The sequence below is a fragment of the Solenopsis invicta genome, chromosome 16, assembly GCF_016802725.1.
Source record: "Solenopsis invicta isolate M01_SB chromosome 16, UNIL_Sinv_3.0, whole genome shotgun sequence".
Lineage (NCBI taxonomy): Eukaryota > Metazoa > Arthropoda > Insecta > Hymenoptera > Formicidae > Solenopsis > Solenopsis invicta.
Genome location: NC_052679.1, coordinates 6,746,142 through 6,765,173, shown reverse-complemented (window position 1 = coordinate 6,765,173; position 19,032 = coordinate 6,746,142). Strand labels below are relative to the sequence as shown.

At 34.6% G+C, this 19,032-nt stretch overlaps 2 protein-coding genes across 5 annotated transcripts; one reads left to right on the top strand and one right to left on the bottom strand.

Moving 5' to 3' along the window:
• Positions 1-22: 22 nt before the first annotated feature.
• LOC105204863 (E3 ubiquitin-protein ligase NRDP1) lies at positions 23-4,783 on the bottom strand. 3 transcript variants are annotated; one of them, XM_011174106.3, is made up of 3 exons: positions 4,240-4,783; positions 2,878-3,498; positions 23-2,781 (listed from the first exon to the last, which is right to left on the bottom strand). In XM_011174106.3, the coding sequence occupies exons 1-3, from the start codon at positions 4,327-4,329 to the stop codon at positions 2,512-2,514; spliced, it is 981 nt and encodes a 326-aa protein (XP_011172408.1). In that variant the 5' UTR covers positions 4,330-4,783; the 3' UTR covers positions 23-2,511. The 3 variants fall into 3 exon arrangements, with proteins under 3 accessions (XP_011172408.1, XP_011172410.1, XP_011172411.1); XM_011174108.3 differs by having other exon boundaries at positions 2,878-3,483; positions 4,240-4,779; XM_011174109.3 differs by having other exon boundaries at positions 2,878-3,465; positions 4,240-4,776.
• A 2,361-nt stretch (positions 4,784-7,144) lies between these two features.
• Positions 7,145-19,008, top strand: LOC105204862 (solute carrier family 15 member 1). 2 transcript variants are annotated; one of them, XM_011174103.3, is made up of 10 exons: positions 7,145-7,331; positions 9,156-9,196; positions 14,557-14,635; positions 15,186-15,423; positions 15,644-15,912; positions 15,987-16,069; positions 16,279-16,692; positions 16,816-17,047; positions 17,122-17,717; positions 17,855-19,008. In XM_011174103.3, the coding sequence occupies exons 1-10, from the start codon at positions 7,289-7,291 to the stop codon at positions 18,023-18,025; spliced, it is 2,166 nt and encodes a 721-aa protein (XP_011172405.2). In that variant the 5' UTR covers positions 7,145-7,288; the 3' UTR covers positions 18,026-19,008. The 2 variants fall into 2 exon arrangements, with proteins under 2 accessions (XP_011172405.2, XP_011172407.2); XM_011174105.3 differs by lacking the exons at positions 7,145-7,331; positions 9,156-9,196 and adding an exon at positions 9,293-11,278.
• The last annotated feature ends 24 nt before the right edge of the window (positions 19,009-19,032 follow it).

The window sequence follows — 19,032 nt, the reverse complement described above, 5'->3', positions numbered from 1 at the left end:
GTCTTGGTATCATTAATGTTATAAAAATCGCCATTTTAACATAGCGCTTACCTCTTTGTCGAGACACGGCGTCGTATCACTGATCATAATGAAATAATTTGCGACTACAGCACAACATTCGGAAAATTTTAATAAAAGCGCAAAGAATAAAATGCATCTATAAATACAATCTGCTAAATCAGCATTGCCCAATATCATAGCAAATCATATACCATTATTACTAACTATCCTACAAGTGCAAAATCGTAAAAACTATGCGCAAATGACGATTTTAACTTAACAACGAGATAAATTATAACTTTCCAAGAAACAATGAATAATAATTCCACAAATGTCAAAATGTTGTCATTTAGAAAATGATCCATACATGAATCGTTTTTTTAATACAATAACTTTGGAAATAGTTGCTTTTTTATTGTAAAAAAGATCTTTTTAAATTGTCATTATGGTTATGTTGACAAAATAATGATTTGTCATGACATTTAGTAGAGATTTAATATATCAAGTGTGGAAAATCATACAGCATGATTCATTATTAAATCAGAATTCACAGCCTTAAAAACGTTTCATGTGATGTTTAATTTCAACATTTGTATACTATTGATAAGCCGTATCTATCAATATAAGTTACATTATTTGTTTGATTAAGCCTATTTGTTTTTCGCGGGATTTATGAATTGCATAGCCTGATCACAAAGTAAAAAAAAAAAATAAGGTATATTAAATCACTTGTGATATATAAAATCTGTGCTTTATTATAATTATTATATGCTATATATATTCACACACGTGTATGTGTGTGTATATATATGTATATATATATGTGTGTGTGTGTATATATATACACGTATAAAATCAGCCTGTTATCGAATTGTCTTACTACAATCTCTAGACGTATAATATTACACTTAAAACTCACGGTATTTATCAGATAACATAATTTATCAGACAAAAAGGTACAAAAGACAATACAATACTCTCGTTTTCTAGCGTATTTGTATCTGACTTTTTCGAAGACTTATTGGAAGTAACGCAATATATATTCTGTACTAGGTACAGTCGTGTTTCCGAGAGAACGAACTCCAACGCCTTTATCCTACCTTATTACGCGACATTATCTTATAAAAATAGATTACAAGATCGAAGAAGATTACTATCAAAAAAGAATTTTTAATAATCTCTTGGTCCTATACATCATGGCAAGATAAGAAGCTATTAGACATAAAGCATTTATATTTTTTATGCGATTCACAAATCATAGGTCAATGTAGCAATACAAGTTAATTAATTGTTACAATGATTAATTTACGTACGGTGTCTCAACACTATTAAATAATATTTTGATAGCATGCCTTTATGAAAAATTTTAATTCAATCTTTTTTTTAACAGAACGATAGTACACCCTAACACAGTGATACGACGAGGAAGCAGAACGTGTCATCAATTCAGAGCAACTAAGCAAAAAGTATTTGTGGCATAATTCAACGTAGAACAATTAGTAATAATTTGTATGAAATGCCTAGATTCGTAGCAAATAGACGATGATAATGATTAGCTTCTTTAAAATGCATAATTTAAATAAATTTTCTAGGAGAAAAAAGAAAAAAATCAGAGAGATAGATATGGATAGCAAAGAATTGCAGGAAGAAAAAACGCAATTTCTGGCAGGATTAATACGCGTCAAATGTTTAAAAACGGATCACACTGTGGCAAATCTGTATCTATTCTGAGATTTCTCGTTTGTGTTTAGATTACTATAATGAGAATGTTCAATCATCGCTTACACTCATCTGTCTTTCTCTCTCTTTCTCTAAAGTATTATAGTAAAACATTCACAGACTTCTAAGTATCCGTAAATGATCCTGAAATGGACGATAAACGAACCGCCGACGAAAAAATATACAATTCGATCAATCGACCGGCCAAGAAGGAGAGGCGGTGGTCGGTCATTTATCACGCGATTTCAGGAGGTTTCTCACCGAAGTGGTATATCACAGTGCAACGATCCAGATACTCGATTGAGTCTTCCTATTGGAGGTTCGATCGAGGTAACCGATAACGGCGAGTCGAACGTTGACGCATCGAGAAACATGTTTGCCAATGTTATTTCCCGGTGTATCGATTACAATTACAATCCCAATCGATCCAGTACGCGACAATCGCGCCTCTAGAATCGCGTATCACAAGAGCGACAGTGTGCAACATTATATCGCGTTTTCATATGCTCGACGGCTTCGATTTATCTTCGGAATAAATTCGCATCAAGGACAATCTTGCAATCTCAGGGCTTCAGCCGTAAACGTGCAAGTATCCTGGTGAAGGAATTTTCCGAGTAAAACTTGACGACGATCAGATGATGATTCTCGTATTAATTCTACAAAGATCCAGAGCGACTTGTATCAATTCGCAAATGATAACTGAGCGAATTCGCTCCCTCTGTGACGTGACATCAGTGCTTCTGGATCCATGATCAATTAACAATCATATTTATAAACAATTGTCCGATGATCCTATTCGATACCGTGCGCAAAGATCATCACTAACCCAGGCTCAACCATCATATCCTCCGGCATGTGCATATTATCACAGTGGAGGACCAGCACCGCTTGTTTACCAGGCACTCTTTTACACACGTAGTTGTCATATTGTCGTCGAGAGTTCTGTCTGGTCTCAAGAGAATTTAGACCTGGTGGCCATTTTCTCTCGTGGCAGTTCTCCATTAACTCGTCAATCACGTGAGGAGGACAATTGTATTCCGACAGAGTTCTTTTGATCATTGTCTGCAAACATAAAAGATGCGATTTCAGGATGAGTACAATGAGGCCAAAATCAATTAGCAAATGATACATTAATTAATCGCTATTAATAATTCGCACCTGTAGCAACTCGTCGGGTGTGGAGATCATCCCGCCCCATCGGGTAACCCTAGCGCGTGGCAGAGACGCGGACCATCTGACAACGTCATCCCGCTCCATCTGATCGGCGATCGCGCGCATCGCCGGATTCGACACTCTGAGCGCGCGCATAAAGTCTTTCAGCAGATGGATCTCGCGTTTTTGCTCGTTGATCTGCAACTGCTGCTCGTCGAGTTCGCGCTTCATGTCATTCAGTTTTTGCTGCTGCTGCGATATCAGATTGCGAAGTTCGCGCACGCAGTTGTGATCCTTGAGCTCATTCTTGGGGATGATCAAGCTGCAACCCTGCTCGCACTGCATCGGTCTCTTCGGATTGTACTCGCATTGCTCGAGATGCATAGCCAGACAGTCCAGTTTGACAACCACGGTGCAGCCGTACATGATGTTGTCGCACTTGATGCACAAGCGGGCCAACAGATTCCTCAGAATTCTGGGGACCGCTCTAAGCTGAGTGGATGTGATGGGTGTACGGTCCAGGGGACATGTAGGCTGACGATTTATCCATTCGTTGATGCAGGTGCGACAGAAAGCGTGTTCGCACACTGGTGCCTGTAACACATTGCTCACCTGCAAGTCCATAAGCTGCCACAATTTTATAAATACAAAGGTTTGTATAGGTACATGCTATCTTTAATGAGACACAAACAAATTCGTATCCTCCGAGGATGAAATAATGGAAAGTTTTAGGTACGGAAACAATATGAAGGAATACTTCAAGTTGGAACATGTACGAAAACTATTTACAGATGGAATTATGGAAAATGCTGAAAGTACATGTAAAAGATAAGACAATGGTTTATATAAAGCTTGCACAAGGAAGTACAAGCTTGTCGATTGGTAAACAAAAATGATAACAAAGGCAATAGCGTCAACACTAAAAGCGACAAGTCAGTTAACCTATATTAGCGAATGCGCGGCTTCGTTCGCCTTCATTTCGAAGCGAACGACGCAACGGAGACAAGAACGATGGGAAGCCACGGAAAATGTAGCGATGCGCCAAGCGCTACGCGTTCGAGAGCTCTCCGCTGCCTTCCGGCGTGCAAAATCAAAGAAAATCTCGTCGTCAGGATCCTTGATCAATCTCTCGGTCGCGAAGACGAGTCGACGCGGTCCTCTCGTCGCGAGAGCCGCGCGAAAAAATCCAGACTTCTTCTCGATCTTGTCTCAATCCCCTTGAAAACTAAAATACTTGGCGCATAAATTCGCCCACTCTTCCCTTCTCGGATTCGAGGAGATTTCTTGGACAACAACGACCGCGAGCAATGGAGGTTAGGTGGAACACGGGGGTGTGGGTCGCGGGGTCGAGCGCGACGTATGCCTTACCTGAACGGGATCCTCGAGTACGCCAGAGCATATCGGGCACACGAGCTCCTCGTCCACGTCGCTCTGGAAGCGGCCCACGTCGAACCCCATCGCTCGCGAATGCGTCTGTCGCCTCCTCGATGCTCCTCAGTCTCACGGTCTCTCGGCAGCTCTCGCACTCTCTCACTCGTGCGAGTCTCGCGATTGTCAGGGACGGACGCAGTCGCGGGGGACACGAGGGGCCGCCAGGTGCATCCTCTTCTTCGTACTAATCTCGCAAATCTCAGACTTTTTCAAATTTCACATGCAAATTTTGAACGCGCGAAATTTCTCTCTGCGATTATATTTGGAGATTTTCTGTGAATTATTAATATAATTTGATAAATTTATATTGTAATTAATATAGTGCGATTTTTATATGTGTTTTGTTTTATAGCCTGTGTTACAATTTACATACTGAGGAAGACCGTCATTAAAGATCGAAACGTTTTCATTATCGTGGATTCATGTTGGACTTATTTATTCAACATTCTGCGTGACTCTTAAGCTCATTATTTCCTAATTTTAATTATTAATATATTTTGCATGTATATTTATATATTTATTCTATAAACTACAAATATCTTTTATGACAAATATACTCTGTTTATGGTTCGCAAATATATTTTATTAAAGTGTGCTTATAAATATCTCGATGATCGGTTTTGCGATTGTGCGATTGTGGATGGCGAGGCAAATTTTTAGAATTTTAATATATTCCACGTTTATATACAAATTGGGACACTTTTCAGAATGGTTAAGAAAATTTTTTACATCTTTTCCAAAATTTTTTATATACGAAATATTCTAAGTTTTCCAAGATTTCTGAAATTTCTCATACATAGACTCTTAGAATTCCCAAGAAACGTATTTCAATTCGTACAAAAGTTCTGAGAAAAATTTTTTTTCAAGGTGCCACGTGAAATTAACAGCAGAAGCTGAACTGTTCCACGAAAAGTTATCGACGGATGCAGCACTGGCGGGAGAGGAGACGGAGACCCCTTCTCGTCTCTGCAGCCGGAGGACTCGGAGACGGAGACTCTCGCTACTGCTAGACAGCCAGCGGACAGCTTTTACCGTTACACATCCGCGGCTCTGTCCCCCTTCTTGCACTAAACGGTCCGCTTCTCCGAAAACTCACGGGTCAAAATTAACCGCTAGATCCATCACTAAACGAAACCGTTCTCTTTGTCATTTTATTTACATAAACCGAACTTCCGTGAAATGGAGTTGCCGGCCAAGGGAAGAGCAGGGAGAGAAGGGGCTCGGCGGACCCTCCCCGGGTAGCAAACTGATGTTAATTGTTGACATTTTGATGTTAAAGAAATTTAAGAGAAGCAGATGATGTGTGTAAAACGCCATTCGGGATCGAAGCCAAAAGCTAAATAGAGATTATTTTAAACCTAGCGCTATTCATATTTTTCTTATATTAGCCTTATTCAGAATGTTCAAAATGCAGAAAATCATCAGATTGGGTAGTAATCAAATTAAAGAGTTAAACATTAAATAATAAAGTTTAAAAGTTAATAATTTAAAATTTTACTTAATTAATTTTTAACTTGTTATTTTTAATAACTTTCATTAGTTGTTTTTTAAAATACATTGCAGATTTCTAAGTTAAAAATGTGTACTTCATAAAATAATTTCATAAAATAATGTTTCACAAAATAACTTCATAAAATAATGTTTGTTAATTTATTTCATATCAATTGAATTTAATTTTGAAAATAATTTTAATTTTCAAACAATTACGACATCCTAATTTGACATAGTAATTAATCCTTTTCAATAAATAACTTTTAATTTAATTTAATTTAATCTTAAAGCAACTTTTAAGCAGCTTTTAACTAAGGTTTTTATTCATACCGCTTTTAACGTAACTAAATTTATTTTACAAGTTATTAACGTCAACTTAATTTAGTTTTAAAAAATATCTACTTATCCAATCCTGATGAATATTCATCTAAAAAATTAAAAATTTTATACACTTTTCTCTACTTCGTAAATTTTGCAAGTGTTAGAAAAATTAAACAAAGATTATTTGAATGTAAACAAAATCTCATTAAATATCATTTTGAGTCATAAAAATTTTAATAATAAAAATTGTATTAAATTTTAAATTAATATAATAAAGAGAGTTCTTCAGAGAGAGAAAGATGAGTTAAGATCATCCAATGATTTATTACGTGACGTATCACGGAAATCTAAAGATGCTGATTTAATCAGAAAAAAAATCAAAGTTGATTCTATCGAGCTTCCGAAAAAAATTGAAAAAAAAGGCGGCGACAGCGCAATCGATTCGTAATCGATCGAAGTCGAGATCGAGCGGACGAGAAGCAACGTGAAGTTCGCCGTCGATGCGGGCGATGGTGCCGGTGGTTCGGTGCGCAGGTACGCGGGTGCTGTGGCGGGTGCAGTGTGCACTTTCGAAGAACGAGCACAATGGACGTCGCGTGGACACCTTGACACTTATTTCGAAGCGTGACTTTACGCACGTTGCGTTTACCGCACCGGCAATTGGCACGCGTCAGACCATGCATCCCGATCGTCATTTTCTCTCGACATAACCAAGGCCTCGCGGAATCCTTTTCCGTTTCTTTTCGAGATGAGGCGGAAGAAACGTCCTCACCGTGCATCGTCATGGCGCGCGCATGGTTTATTTACAAAGGGATTTCTGAATCCCATCACGTACGTTGTGTAACACTGCGAAGCTTATTTGGCTTATTGATAACGGGCTTTCGCTGACAAGGTTGCAGAAGCAGCAAGGTCTCTTGAAGTGCCGTGTGTCGTTTGGGTATAACCACTCGAACGCAGACATCAATCATTTCGCACTCGCGCACAGGATCTTGAGAATTTCGAAAGCAATATCGCCTCACCTCGTGATAAACCCACAAGCGTCTCCGTAATCAGATCTCCTCGTCTACAGGTTGATAAAATGAGATATTCTGCGCTTGATATTACGGACGGGCAAATGGATTAGTATCCGATTCAACGTCGCGGGAATAAGCTGGACGACGGAGAGTCGGTGACAATGGACATAATCAAGAGAAAAAGTTCCGCAAAGGAGATCCGAGGTATCCCATCCCTTGTCAACTATAATGGCAGCGTTTCTTCATCTTTCTGGTTTTGCATCGCATAAAAAAAATTTATTTACGAAAAATGTTGCTGTTATTACAATAAGCAGTCTCGAGCCTGTATCAGACCACGCATTGGAGATTGAAGATTATAAATTGAAGAGAATCAGAGTATTAGAATTTGACTAATTAGGTTAATTTTAATTTTAATCCATTTTGTTCCGACTGATTGAATTTTAATCTCCAATGCATAGTCTCATGATTTAAGTTTTTTTATTATATTTTGTTCAGTTTTTTGCTACTTGTCTTTTACATTCTCCTAATCAGTCGATTGATTATGCAAACTGAGATAAATTTAATTAAGAGCTCTTTTCTCCGATATAAACTTCTATTAATGCATTATTGACATTTCTATCTGATAATAGAAGTAGCATCAAATTTTTCTTTTATCAGCTACACTTACTAACAAAGCTTTACATGTATATGTAAAGTTTTGTTTGACAGAAATCCATTCATTATTTTAGTTATATTGATTGATAAATCTAGAGGATAATTATAATTTATTTACCATAAGTATAGTTTAATTATCCCCTAGAGTTGTCAATTAAATGAAGTCTTGTTAGAGATACAAATAAATTGAGAAACAAAACATGCTGACAAAATGTAAAAAAATTGTTCTACTTGTAATCATCGTAAAAGTAAATATTCTATAAACCTAGTAAAAGTAAATATTAAGTAATTTAATAATTTGATAAATGTTTAAATTATTGAATTTTTTTATCTTACACGAACAAAAGGCCATTGTCATTTTATTTAGATAAAATAAAAAAATGTAAATAAACAAGTTATTATAACATAATTAGAAATATATAATTTTTTTCAATTATATAAAAATATTCTATTACTTATAGTTGAATAGATGGACAGAGGAAAGCAAACGATTTAATGGATAGAAAAGTACTATGCAAACATCTTTGTTACTGACATATTTTAATTAAACAAAATATATTAAGCTGTTTGAGAAATATGAAACAATAACATACTGATAATCAAATAGCAATGATCAAAATAATAATTCTTATGAAGTCAACAGAAATTTTTAGACTGGTATGGTAAACAATTTTCTTATCTGTTCGAAGAATTTCAAGTATTGCATCTGTAGATATGACCGGTAATTGTTAAACTCTGTGATAAAAAATAATCTTATTGTCTCGTTTGACAACGTCATTTATCTAGGATAAATCGCTGTAATTAATACAGGAAACGTGATAAGAATTATCGAGTAACGAAACAAAGTAAAAAAATGACGGAAACGATATTGTTGTATTATCTTGCTTTACTAAATCCAATGTTTTTAGACGTCGCACTGCGGCAAATATTCGCGCTCGAATATTCGATAGTTTAATTGACGTAACTATTTTTGTCTAATGATTCTTTTATTGGCTTAATACATGATTGGACTGTGACCTAATTTAAACAACCAAATCGACATTGATGATCAACCAGTTGCTTTCACTAAGATATATTAAAATAGGTTGATAGTGATAGACTGACCTTTAAATAGAAGCAATAGATGTCATAAATTACTCAATTTATTATTATTAATTAATAATTTAGACTGAACGTCAAGTATTTATCATAATCCTTTAATAGTATCTTCAGGATAAAATTGATTTTCAGTATTGTACTTTACCAGTTGTATCATCAATTATTTTTGATTTTTTTTCTGATGACCCTATTTCAAATCTAAATATTATAAATTTTTTTTTATTGATATTTTTGTATCAATATCTCTCAGATATTTATATTACGTTTATATTTTAGGTCATTTGGATAATGAGAACGATGTTGAAGATCAAGAAGAGGTGAGATAAACTCAGCATCCAACTCGTAAATATTCGTGAAGAATTACGCATTTATACAACTTATAGTTTATTAATATAGTTTTAAGTGTTTAAGATATTTAAATTTAAGATTGATAAGATTTAAGGTACATAGATAAGATAAAAAATCTTCATATCGTTTACGTCAACGTTTGATAATTTTGTCTGCTTCTGTTTCGGTGCGGCAAACCTTTATGAAGGCTTACACGAACGTACCTGGATTATTTTCGCTCTTAATAATAACGTTACCGCAAGATTGGAAAATTGTTATGACTGCGCACTTAAGCATGCACGGCGCGTTACGTAATTCAACGGCCACTGTGTGCCGATACGCGACTCGCATTCTTCGTGCGCACATCAACGTTAATGCGGCTCAATGAGAACGGGGGAAAAAAAACGAGATGCGAGATCCCGCGATCTTTTGTCAGCGAGACTATCCTCCCACGTTTTTCAATATTGCAAAATCGTCACGGATAAACGTCCCGCATCATCGTCATTTACATTCACCATCGACCGCGTTTTTATTGAGCAACTTCTCTCCGCGTTACTTGTCGTCGCGGTCAGATCTCTCTGCTTTACGGGGAGGGAGGAATTCTGCGTGATATTCCAGTTTGAGAAGCTGATGAAAGTTCACTCGAAAGTTCCGATTGCAGTTTTTATAATTATTCTGCGTACTTTGCAAATCGGTTTTTCCCCGATAGATTAAGAATAAGATCGAAAGATTAGTCGAAAGATTAGTTTCATCAATTCTAAATTACTTTGTTAATACTCCGGATGTACGATTTTTGTATAATCATATTTGTTTCGCTGCACTTATCTCTCGCGGTAAACAAAAGATATGACTATAATAATTCCGCAGTCGGCAATCATGATTATTCTACAGATAATACGAAAAAGAGACATGTATGTGTATAAATACGTGTTTGCGTCATTTTACCAGGAACGGAATCGAACAATTGAATTGGCGGATATCTTTTAATTATACTCGTATAGCACGTGTTCGATCGCACTATACAAACTGTATGTGCGGCTTCTCCGGCTTTTATTCTGCACACTCGCGTAATTTACGTCATCTAACGAGGTCAACAGCATAAATGACAGATTTCTAATGTTAGTATCATTACGCTTCCTTTTGATAGTAATAGACGCGTTGCATGGTATCAACTATTCTCTATATCAAAATATAAATATTTATTTGTCGTAAAAAAGAAACAATTTCATAAAAATCACGTGATGTCATAATTGTTATCATGTTCCACACTTTTGCACGGAAAGAACCATTACGCCGAATCATGTAAAAATTTAGATGGATTTGAAAATAGTTTCGTTGGACCGACAAAGTAATTATGCAAGACGCTGAAGCATGATAGTGGGTGCTGCAAAAGATTTCAACAACCGACTTGAGTATCCGTAGTAATGCATTCGAGTTTTGTATGTATGTATGTATGTATCTAATCTAATGTAATGTAATGCATTGACGTCTCGCGCTTTCCAATTGCAAACTCGTGACGTACCGAGATTGATCGGGTTTAAATCGGAAACCAACACAGTCGCGCGTATCTGAAAACCATCTGCGAAAACGAATGGCGGGTCACACGTGGCCCTGTACGCGACCGCGTACTTTCACGCTGTGCCAAATACTACGGAACGTACGCCTGATTAAACGTTCGCACCACAATGTAAAGCCTGTTCCGTCACGCGTGTATTACGCTCGTTTTGAGGTATACTGTGCTTACATGGTGATACCCACCTACTCTGGTAGCAGTATTCTGCTCACTCATGTCAGTTGCTGTTGTCAGTCTCGATGTAGAAGCGCGTACGAGCGGAGCCGTCGAAGCCGACGACGACGACGACGTGTGCTCGATCGTCGTTGCCTCTCAATCTGGCCGGGAACGTACGTTTGTAACGTATTGAACAGAATACCCGCCTGATGAAGTGAAACGATTACGTCGCAGTAGTGATCGATATTGATATACATTGGCTTTCTCTCTATCGTGATCACGATTGTGATCTACTGCGCGCACGATGGTTGTGAATAAAATGAATGTTCGGCAGGTTCGGCAGGTAAACTTATTGTCATGCCTTATGTCGCAAATAGTAATCAGTGAATTAAGTAAAATTATCTAAGGCTTGTTTTACTGAAGGACAACGATAGACTAGAAGTCGTTTTTGCTATCACGAAAAAATACTAAAAAAAAAAAAAATCATTTCAAAATTTGATAAAATAAACGTCAAGAGAAAAGAGACGAATCTTTATTGCAGATTTTCAAAATGCATTGCAAGAAAGAAATGTCTGTATAGATCCTTAAAAACGTAACACGAATTCATTCGATAATCTGATTTTGCCATTTCTTGATTCTTTAATAAAAGTTGGGTCAAATCATATTTAATTTAATCTTCTTAGGTGCATAGATTCAAATTCGTATAGAAACCAGTGTGATCTATGAATTCTTCTGTAAACGCTTTTCCCTTTCCACATTTTTACGCTGGAAAGATAAATGCGGTGTATTGCGATTTAAATATGTATTATATTTATTTATTTACATATGACTATGCTATAAATTATCATATCAGTTGACGTGAATGGGTTTGGAGGATAAATCGGTTTTTCAATTGAGCGCTGGTTCACTGACTCACTTCCATTCACCTCAGCATGCTCGACTAATTCTCTTCATCACGGCCGACTACTATACTTTCTCTGAGATGCAAGTTTTTCTACAAGTTCTCTAATCCATTCCGATCTCGTAGTAATTCGGATATTGCGACACACTGATTTCTGTATACAAACAAAATTAAATCTGAATGATATCTCATATGTGCATATGTATGTGTGTGTATATATGTATATATATTTTAACTGAAATTAGATTACATGTATTATTTTCAAATTGTTTATTCACAACGTAATTACTCGACAAGCATTATCGAAGTACAGATTTGATTGAGCATCTGTTCAAAAGTAGAAGTATTACAGATAAGGATGTAATCTTTTTCTCTCTGTAATCATGAGTTTTGTCACATTTGTGCGTGCTACGTAAATGCATTAATCGTCGTAAAAGAGCGCGCTTTATCGGCATTTGTAAATATTCTATGTATTTTTATCGGTTTGTACATTTGTGCAAACTTTCCACAAAGCAATAATATAGAATATAGGCCATCATTACTTTCTGACTCTAAATCTCTTTAATAATTGAAAATTTTCAATCATATTTGTAATATCTCAAAACACCTTAGATAATAATGCACATTAAATTTTATTTTAAAAAATTATACCAAATCTTAATTACCAATTAATAAGTTATTAATAACAATATATATCTAACGTTATTAAAAATTATAATATTACAATATTGTAATTTTTAATAACGTTAGATATTGTTATTAAGAAAGGGGACGCATTAACTCTTCTGATGAAAATAATCTCTCAATTTTCAAAAAGAAGAGTTGACGCGTCCTCTTTCTTTGAGAAAAAAAATATACACATAAATATAAAATTAATATTCATTGCTACAATGGTGTCCTATTTTTCCACGATGACATTTAAACATCTGTTAAAGCGAAGCTTCAACAACAGTAAAGCAATAAATAAATAATCTCAAATGATATTTTCTGAGATAAAAGATGTCGTTAGAATTGTTAATGTCTCAAAAATTAACTACAACCTGCAACGTTATTTCGTAACAATACGGAATTGCGTCATGCTACTTTTAAATATCAGTACTTTCCGTATCAACTGATAATATATCGCAATATAATTTATACTGTACTTTACATCTACTATCGATACTTGCATATACACGGCTACATCCGTTAGAAGACAATATATCATCAACTTAATTGTCAAAGCAATAATGAAATGGACGTCGTTGTGAAAATACTTATTTACTTCATAGTGATCTCTTCATTTCCTTGAAACGAAACATGTTTTGAATTTCTATAATGTTTTCTTTTGCATAATATGTGTAAACAATTTTATTTTTAGAAGTCTCGCAAAAACAATTGTTAAATGTTTGCCTACAAAGTTTATATGAATTTATCGTCAGAAATTTTTTTCATTTTATTATTTCATTAGTGTTTTTCTTTATTATACTATTCCACAGATATATTTCTTTTATCTCTATTATATTTTAATATTAAATTTCCTTTCTCCGTACTTATATTTCGGTTTTAAATTTCATTATTTTCTGCAGACTGGGGTAAATATCAACACAGTGAAAAGGATAAATATATCGTAATTAGAAAGCATTGTGTGAAAATGTAAATTATTTGACGCAAAGTATCGTCGGCGGCTCATTTTGTTATCTTGTTTCTAAACTCTTTGTCCCTAGGCATTAAGTTCAACACATACGACACAAATGATAATTCGGTCGGCACGACCTTCATATTTCGGTCTTTGCTAGGAAATCCTGGAAAATAAATGTGCCTATTACGTAACAATAGTGTTAATCGGGTCAATCTCGGGGTCAATGTATCTGCGCTAGATCTTTTTCTTTGAAAAGCTACTTTCGTAACACAGATCGAGTGTCGTTAGCAGCAGATTAGTCTTAACTAGTTAAAAATTTATTTTATTGTAATACAAATTTAATTTAATTTTAGTACAAACCTTATTTAAGAATTAAAATGACTAAACTATTTAAGTTAAGAATTAACCATCAATTTAACTCAATTTTTATTCTAGCTTTTATTTATATCAACAAACCGTTTTCAAAACTTATAAAAATTATTGATAATGAAATAAAGAATAAAGTAAAATTACAGTCAATAAATAACCGCAAAATCAATAAAAAATGTCGGTAATCATGATTTTATAAATATAAAAATACATCTAATTTTTATAGTACCTTATAATTTCTTATCTGCTATATATTTCTAGTAATGATCGGCTAATTGTAAGATAATATAAAAATGTGAGCCTCTGAATGCAAAGTTAGAATAAACAATGAAAATTTTTATTTATTGCAATGATTAATTTTACCGCCTGTCAAAATGGCTCACTGACACGAGTTGGTTCCTTGGCCAGAGCAATTTCTTCGGCTGAAACTGAAGCTAAAGTAGCTAAAGAATCTACAAAGTTTCAGCTTTAGTCGTACCTGCAGCTGAAAGATGTAGCCGAATCTATTTTTCAATAAATAACATTTATTGAAAAAAAATATATAATCTATTTATCTAATCCTTAAAATAATCAGCTGGTTTTGTTCATTGATTGTATTTTGCGATTTATTGACTGTACTATGTAATTATAATTTCATCTCATTATATTATTATACATCGAATGCGTTATATTCTATGTTGATATTTTATTGCCCAAAAATAATGACGTTTTCTTCTTGAAAAATTTTTAGAAACCGAAGTATCCCAAATCGGTGTTCTTCATTATCAGCAATGAATTCTGCGAGAGATTTTGTTTTTATGGAATGCGCAGTGAGTATATAAATCGTCATCGTCAATTTAACATCAGTCACATTCTGCAATCTACGTAATTTAAAAATGATACGTCAATGAAAATAATTAATTCCTTTAATTGTAATACCGATTAATATTAACAATTTGTAATTGAATGCACAGAATAAACTTTTCGCTCTATTATTCCGTATAAATTGGTAATTTGATTAAATGCAGTTTAATTTTTGTAAGCTGTGTTAGTGTGGAAATACCAGCAATTAACAAATTGATAATCTCAAAGAGATAATATTTTCTGAGACTCTCTTGTATTATTGTATTGATTTTTCTAACAGAATAATATTATATTGTACTTATTCTCCTGACAAGCCGTAAAAATATCAGATATAAGATATATTATCAATAAAACTTATAATGTGGGGCGACATTTCATTTAATTGTTTTCATTTTTTTCTCAAATTCTAGTATTATATTGAGAGATTAAAGCAATTGTAACATTAATCTTGAATCTGATTATGCATATAATTTGGTAGAGAAAGATCGTTAAACTAACATGAAATTTTTTTTTTAGCCGTCCTGGTACTGTACTTACGTGATATGCTGGGTTATACTGAAGGTACATCTACAATAATCTATCATCTTTTCACCTGTGTCGCCTACTTTTTTCCGATATTCGGGGCGATCCTATCCGATTCGTGGCTTGGAAAATTTTACACCATTTTTTATTTGAGTATTGTTTACGCAATTGGACAAATACTTCTATCTTTGAGTGCGGCAGGAGCCGCAGCATTGCCCGATGCGCCTGCAACGTCAGTATAAAATATATCTAAAAACAATCACATTATCAACATTAAAATTAGCATAGATTATAAAAAAAAGATTCAATTTCTGTATCGAAAAATACAAATCTGAATTTAAATATTATTTATAATACAATTTAATTTAAATATCATTTAAGCATTGCTGATTTTGAAAATTTTAAATTTCTGTTGACAAAAAAAAAAGAATAAACCTTTTCCAACTTTCCAGTGAATTTACCATGGTAGGCTTATTCCTAATAGCGCTTGGTACAGGCGGAATAAAACCTTGTGTGTCGGCTTTTGGGGGCGATCAGTTCGTCCTACCTCAGCAGGAACAACAATTATCGATGTTCTTTTCCCTCTTCTACTTCGCTATTAACACAGGTTCTTTAATCTCCACCATTCTAACTCCGGTGCTTCGTGAAACGAAGTGCTGGGACAACAAGTGCTTCTTCGTGTCATTTATAGTGCCAGCCGCTTTGATGATTATATCCATTGGTAAGAATGAGGAAGCATAAGATACATCTCCCAATCATATAGATGCAGTTTCATTAATGAGGATTTATTTTCAGTGATATTTGTCTCGGGAAAAAGACTGTATAAAATAGTGAGTCCCTCGGGCAATCTCTTCGTCAAAGTTTCTAAGTGCATTTGCGTAAGTTGTATATCAGTCTCAAGTCATTTTAAGTCTAGTACTTCAAAAATTTACGATAAAAGCTATCTGCAGATTATATCATGCGACAGCATTAATTACATAATTGAAATATTAAATTATTAAAAAAAAAAACAATTTAAACAAATCTAAAGTAATTAAGAATATATTTTTTAAATATATGTATCTTTTTTATGTTTTAAAAAAACCAGCATGCGACCTACAATAAAATCAAGAGCAAGGAAAAACGCGATCATTGGCTTGATCATGCCGATGATACTTACGACACCGAGTTAATCGAAGACGTCAAAATCGTATTCCGGGTCCTGAAATTATTCATACCATTGCCTATATTCTGGGCGCTCTACGATCAGCAGGGCTCCCAATGGACATTCCAAGCAACGCGAATGGACGGACAAATGGGCAGTTTCGTGCTGTTGCCCGATCAATTGCAAGCTATTAATCCATTGTTGATCATGATCTTTATACCAATCTTTGAGACTTTTATTTATCCGGCTTTTGACAAAATACATTTCATCAATACACCCTTGAAGAAGCTCGTTGTTGGTGGATTCTTGGCCAGCGTTGCTTTCATAGTGGCCGGTGTTGTCGAATTACAAATCGAGGTAACAAGACATTTTTGTATACGTTGTTCGAAATATTTTATATACATATATCTGCGATGAATGCTTGTTCAAGCATCCATCTCTTAAAGATATATATATCTCGATTTCTGTATTTGATTTTAGAACACATATCCAATCTTACCGACAGACAAACTCGCTCAAATCCGATTTTTCAATACAATGGATTGTAATGTGAGAATAGATATGGGAAAGCATGGCCGTTGTACAGTATTACCATTAAATATGACAGAAATTTTAGATGTGAAAGCAAATGGAAGCGTTACGATAGATTACATAGCAGATTTCACAGAGTGCTCTAATAAGGGGTACGACATCACGAAAAAAGAAATGCGAGGTAAAATTTATTGAAAAATATAATTTACATATTTTAATACTGTACTACGTATTTTAAATAACTTTTTTTATCAGGAAACATTACTGGCAGGGAAAAGGAAGCATGGTCTTTTGCTTTATCACCCTCGGGATTACAAGAGTCTGGCTATAAGGATATGGTGGGAAAGCCGGAGGGTGGTAATCCGAACGTCCGCGGTATCATCTATCTTGCGCCTGGATTAAGTGATTCTACATTGACATTGCGTAAAGACGAGAAAATAGTAGTGTCAATTCCGGTCAGTTCAAACTTCTCACAATCAGAGTTGATAAAAATCGACGATCCAGGCGAATATGACGTCTACCTAGACGACCAACTGCTGCAAAAGGAAGTGCCTTTTAAATCCGGTGGAGTGTACTCCGTGGTGGGTTCTCACATTATGCATGACAACAAAATCGTTGGCAAGACAATCACGGTTACGCCACCCAATTCGTTGCACATGGCCTGGATGTTGCCGCAATATATCATTATTACTATGGCCGAGGTGATGTTCTCTGTGACGGGTTTGCAATTTGCCTTTACTCAAGCACCATTGAGCATGAAGTCTATACTGACGGCGGGTTGGTTGCTGAGCACGGCCGTCGGCAATATCATTGTGGTCATCATAACGGGTGTGCGTCCCTTCGAACGGCAAGTGAGTGAAATATACGATTACGCGATCATTAAAAAAAAAAAATCGCACGATTCTGTGCTCTCAATGTTCATTCCTCTCATTTTTTAAAATTAAGCACTGAGTAGAGTGCATACAAATCAAATTTATTTGTTTCGCAGGTATTCGTCATTTTTCTATATGCCGGTGTGATGGCGGTAGTCATGGTAATATTTACTGTGCTGACCATGTTCTACAAATACGTGGAAATAATAGATGAAGAAGATATAATTGATGAGGACATACCCATGAAAGGGAAGATTAATTCGGCCTACAAACATGATGAAAAATGACAGTGAGGGACGACTAAGTGAGAAATAATAAATTTTCACGTGTTTCGTTATTCGAAGAATAAGAGCACGTTCTGCAGCCTGTTAAAATATGAATGATATGATTGCTCGTACATAGAAAGTTCATTTGTTTCTATCGAGCATCTGTTGGCCTCGAAAATACGGCAAAATACGGGAATCTTTTTTCCTAACACAATCTCACTTCTTCCTTTTTTCTTTCCGAAGAAAAATTATGACAGACTGAAGATACATATTCTACAATAGCAAATCTATAATGCATTTCTTAGAGAGTAAACAAGAGAATGAGAGTGAAATTCTATGAAATAAGAAATGACATTTTATATTTCAGGATAACATTTAAAATTTTAGAAATTGTAAATACGAAATCTTATTAGGTGCTATATTTTTATAAGATTGTAGTAAGCAAATTATTATTAAAATTGTACAGGTGCTGTGAAAGATAAATTCAAACCGGTGCGATTAAATTAAATTATAAAACTAGGGCTTTCAAAGAGATTAAAAAATTATTTATGTAATAAATATTATGAATGAGAAATTTAACCAGTGAAAGTGCATCAAATAGTGAAGTATTTAAAATTTGCGTGTCGATAATGATTATATAATCAGGCATTTCTGTTCAAAAGAGAATAGTTTCAAATGAAAACTTTATATTTATGCAAATTCTGAATTTTACTTTTTACAAATGTTTAAAAAGAAAAGATAATAAAATTAGCGTCAATTGCATAATTATTTAAAATTGTACAAAATGAAATTTAAAAATTACTAAATATATAAAGGTATATTAAAATTCCAAATTGATCAAAATTGCATGTAGATATTTATATCTAAACTATATATATATATATAATTCGTATAACATTTATTTTCGCATATTCGACTAAATTTCCACAAGCTCTAGCACAACGTAATAATGCGTGTCATGTGAGATAAGGATTTTGAAAGTGCAGTAAATTGATTAAACATTTCGTGTGTGAATTTTACCACCGAAC

Coding starts and splice junctions, on each gene's coding strand:
- LOC105204862 (XM_011174103.3), top strand. CDS start 7,289: ATGGACATAATCAAGAGAAAAAGTTCCGCAAAGGAGATCCGAG. Junction 9,197..14,556: donor ATGTTGAAGATCAAGAAGAG/GTGAGATAAACT, acceptor AAAAATTTTTAG/AAACCGAAGTATCCCAAATC. Junction 15,424..15,643: donor TTGCCCGATGCGCCTGCAAC/GTCAGTATAAAA, acceptor CCAACTTTCCAG/TGAATTTACCATGGTAGGCT.
- LOC105204863 (XM_011174106.3), bottom strand. CDS start 4,329: ATGGGGTTCGACGTGGGCCGCTTCCAGAGCGACGTGGACGAGGAGCTC. Junction 3,499..4,239: donor TACTCGAGGATCCCGTTCAG/GTAAGGCATACG, acceptor AAATTGTGGCAG/CTTATGGACTTGCAGGTGAG. Junction 2,782..2,877: donor CACCCGACGAGTTGCTACAG/GTGCGAATTATT, acceptor TTATGTTTGCAG/ACAATGATCAAAAGAACTCT.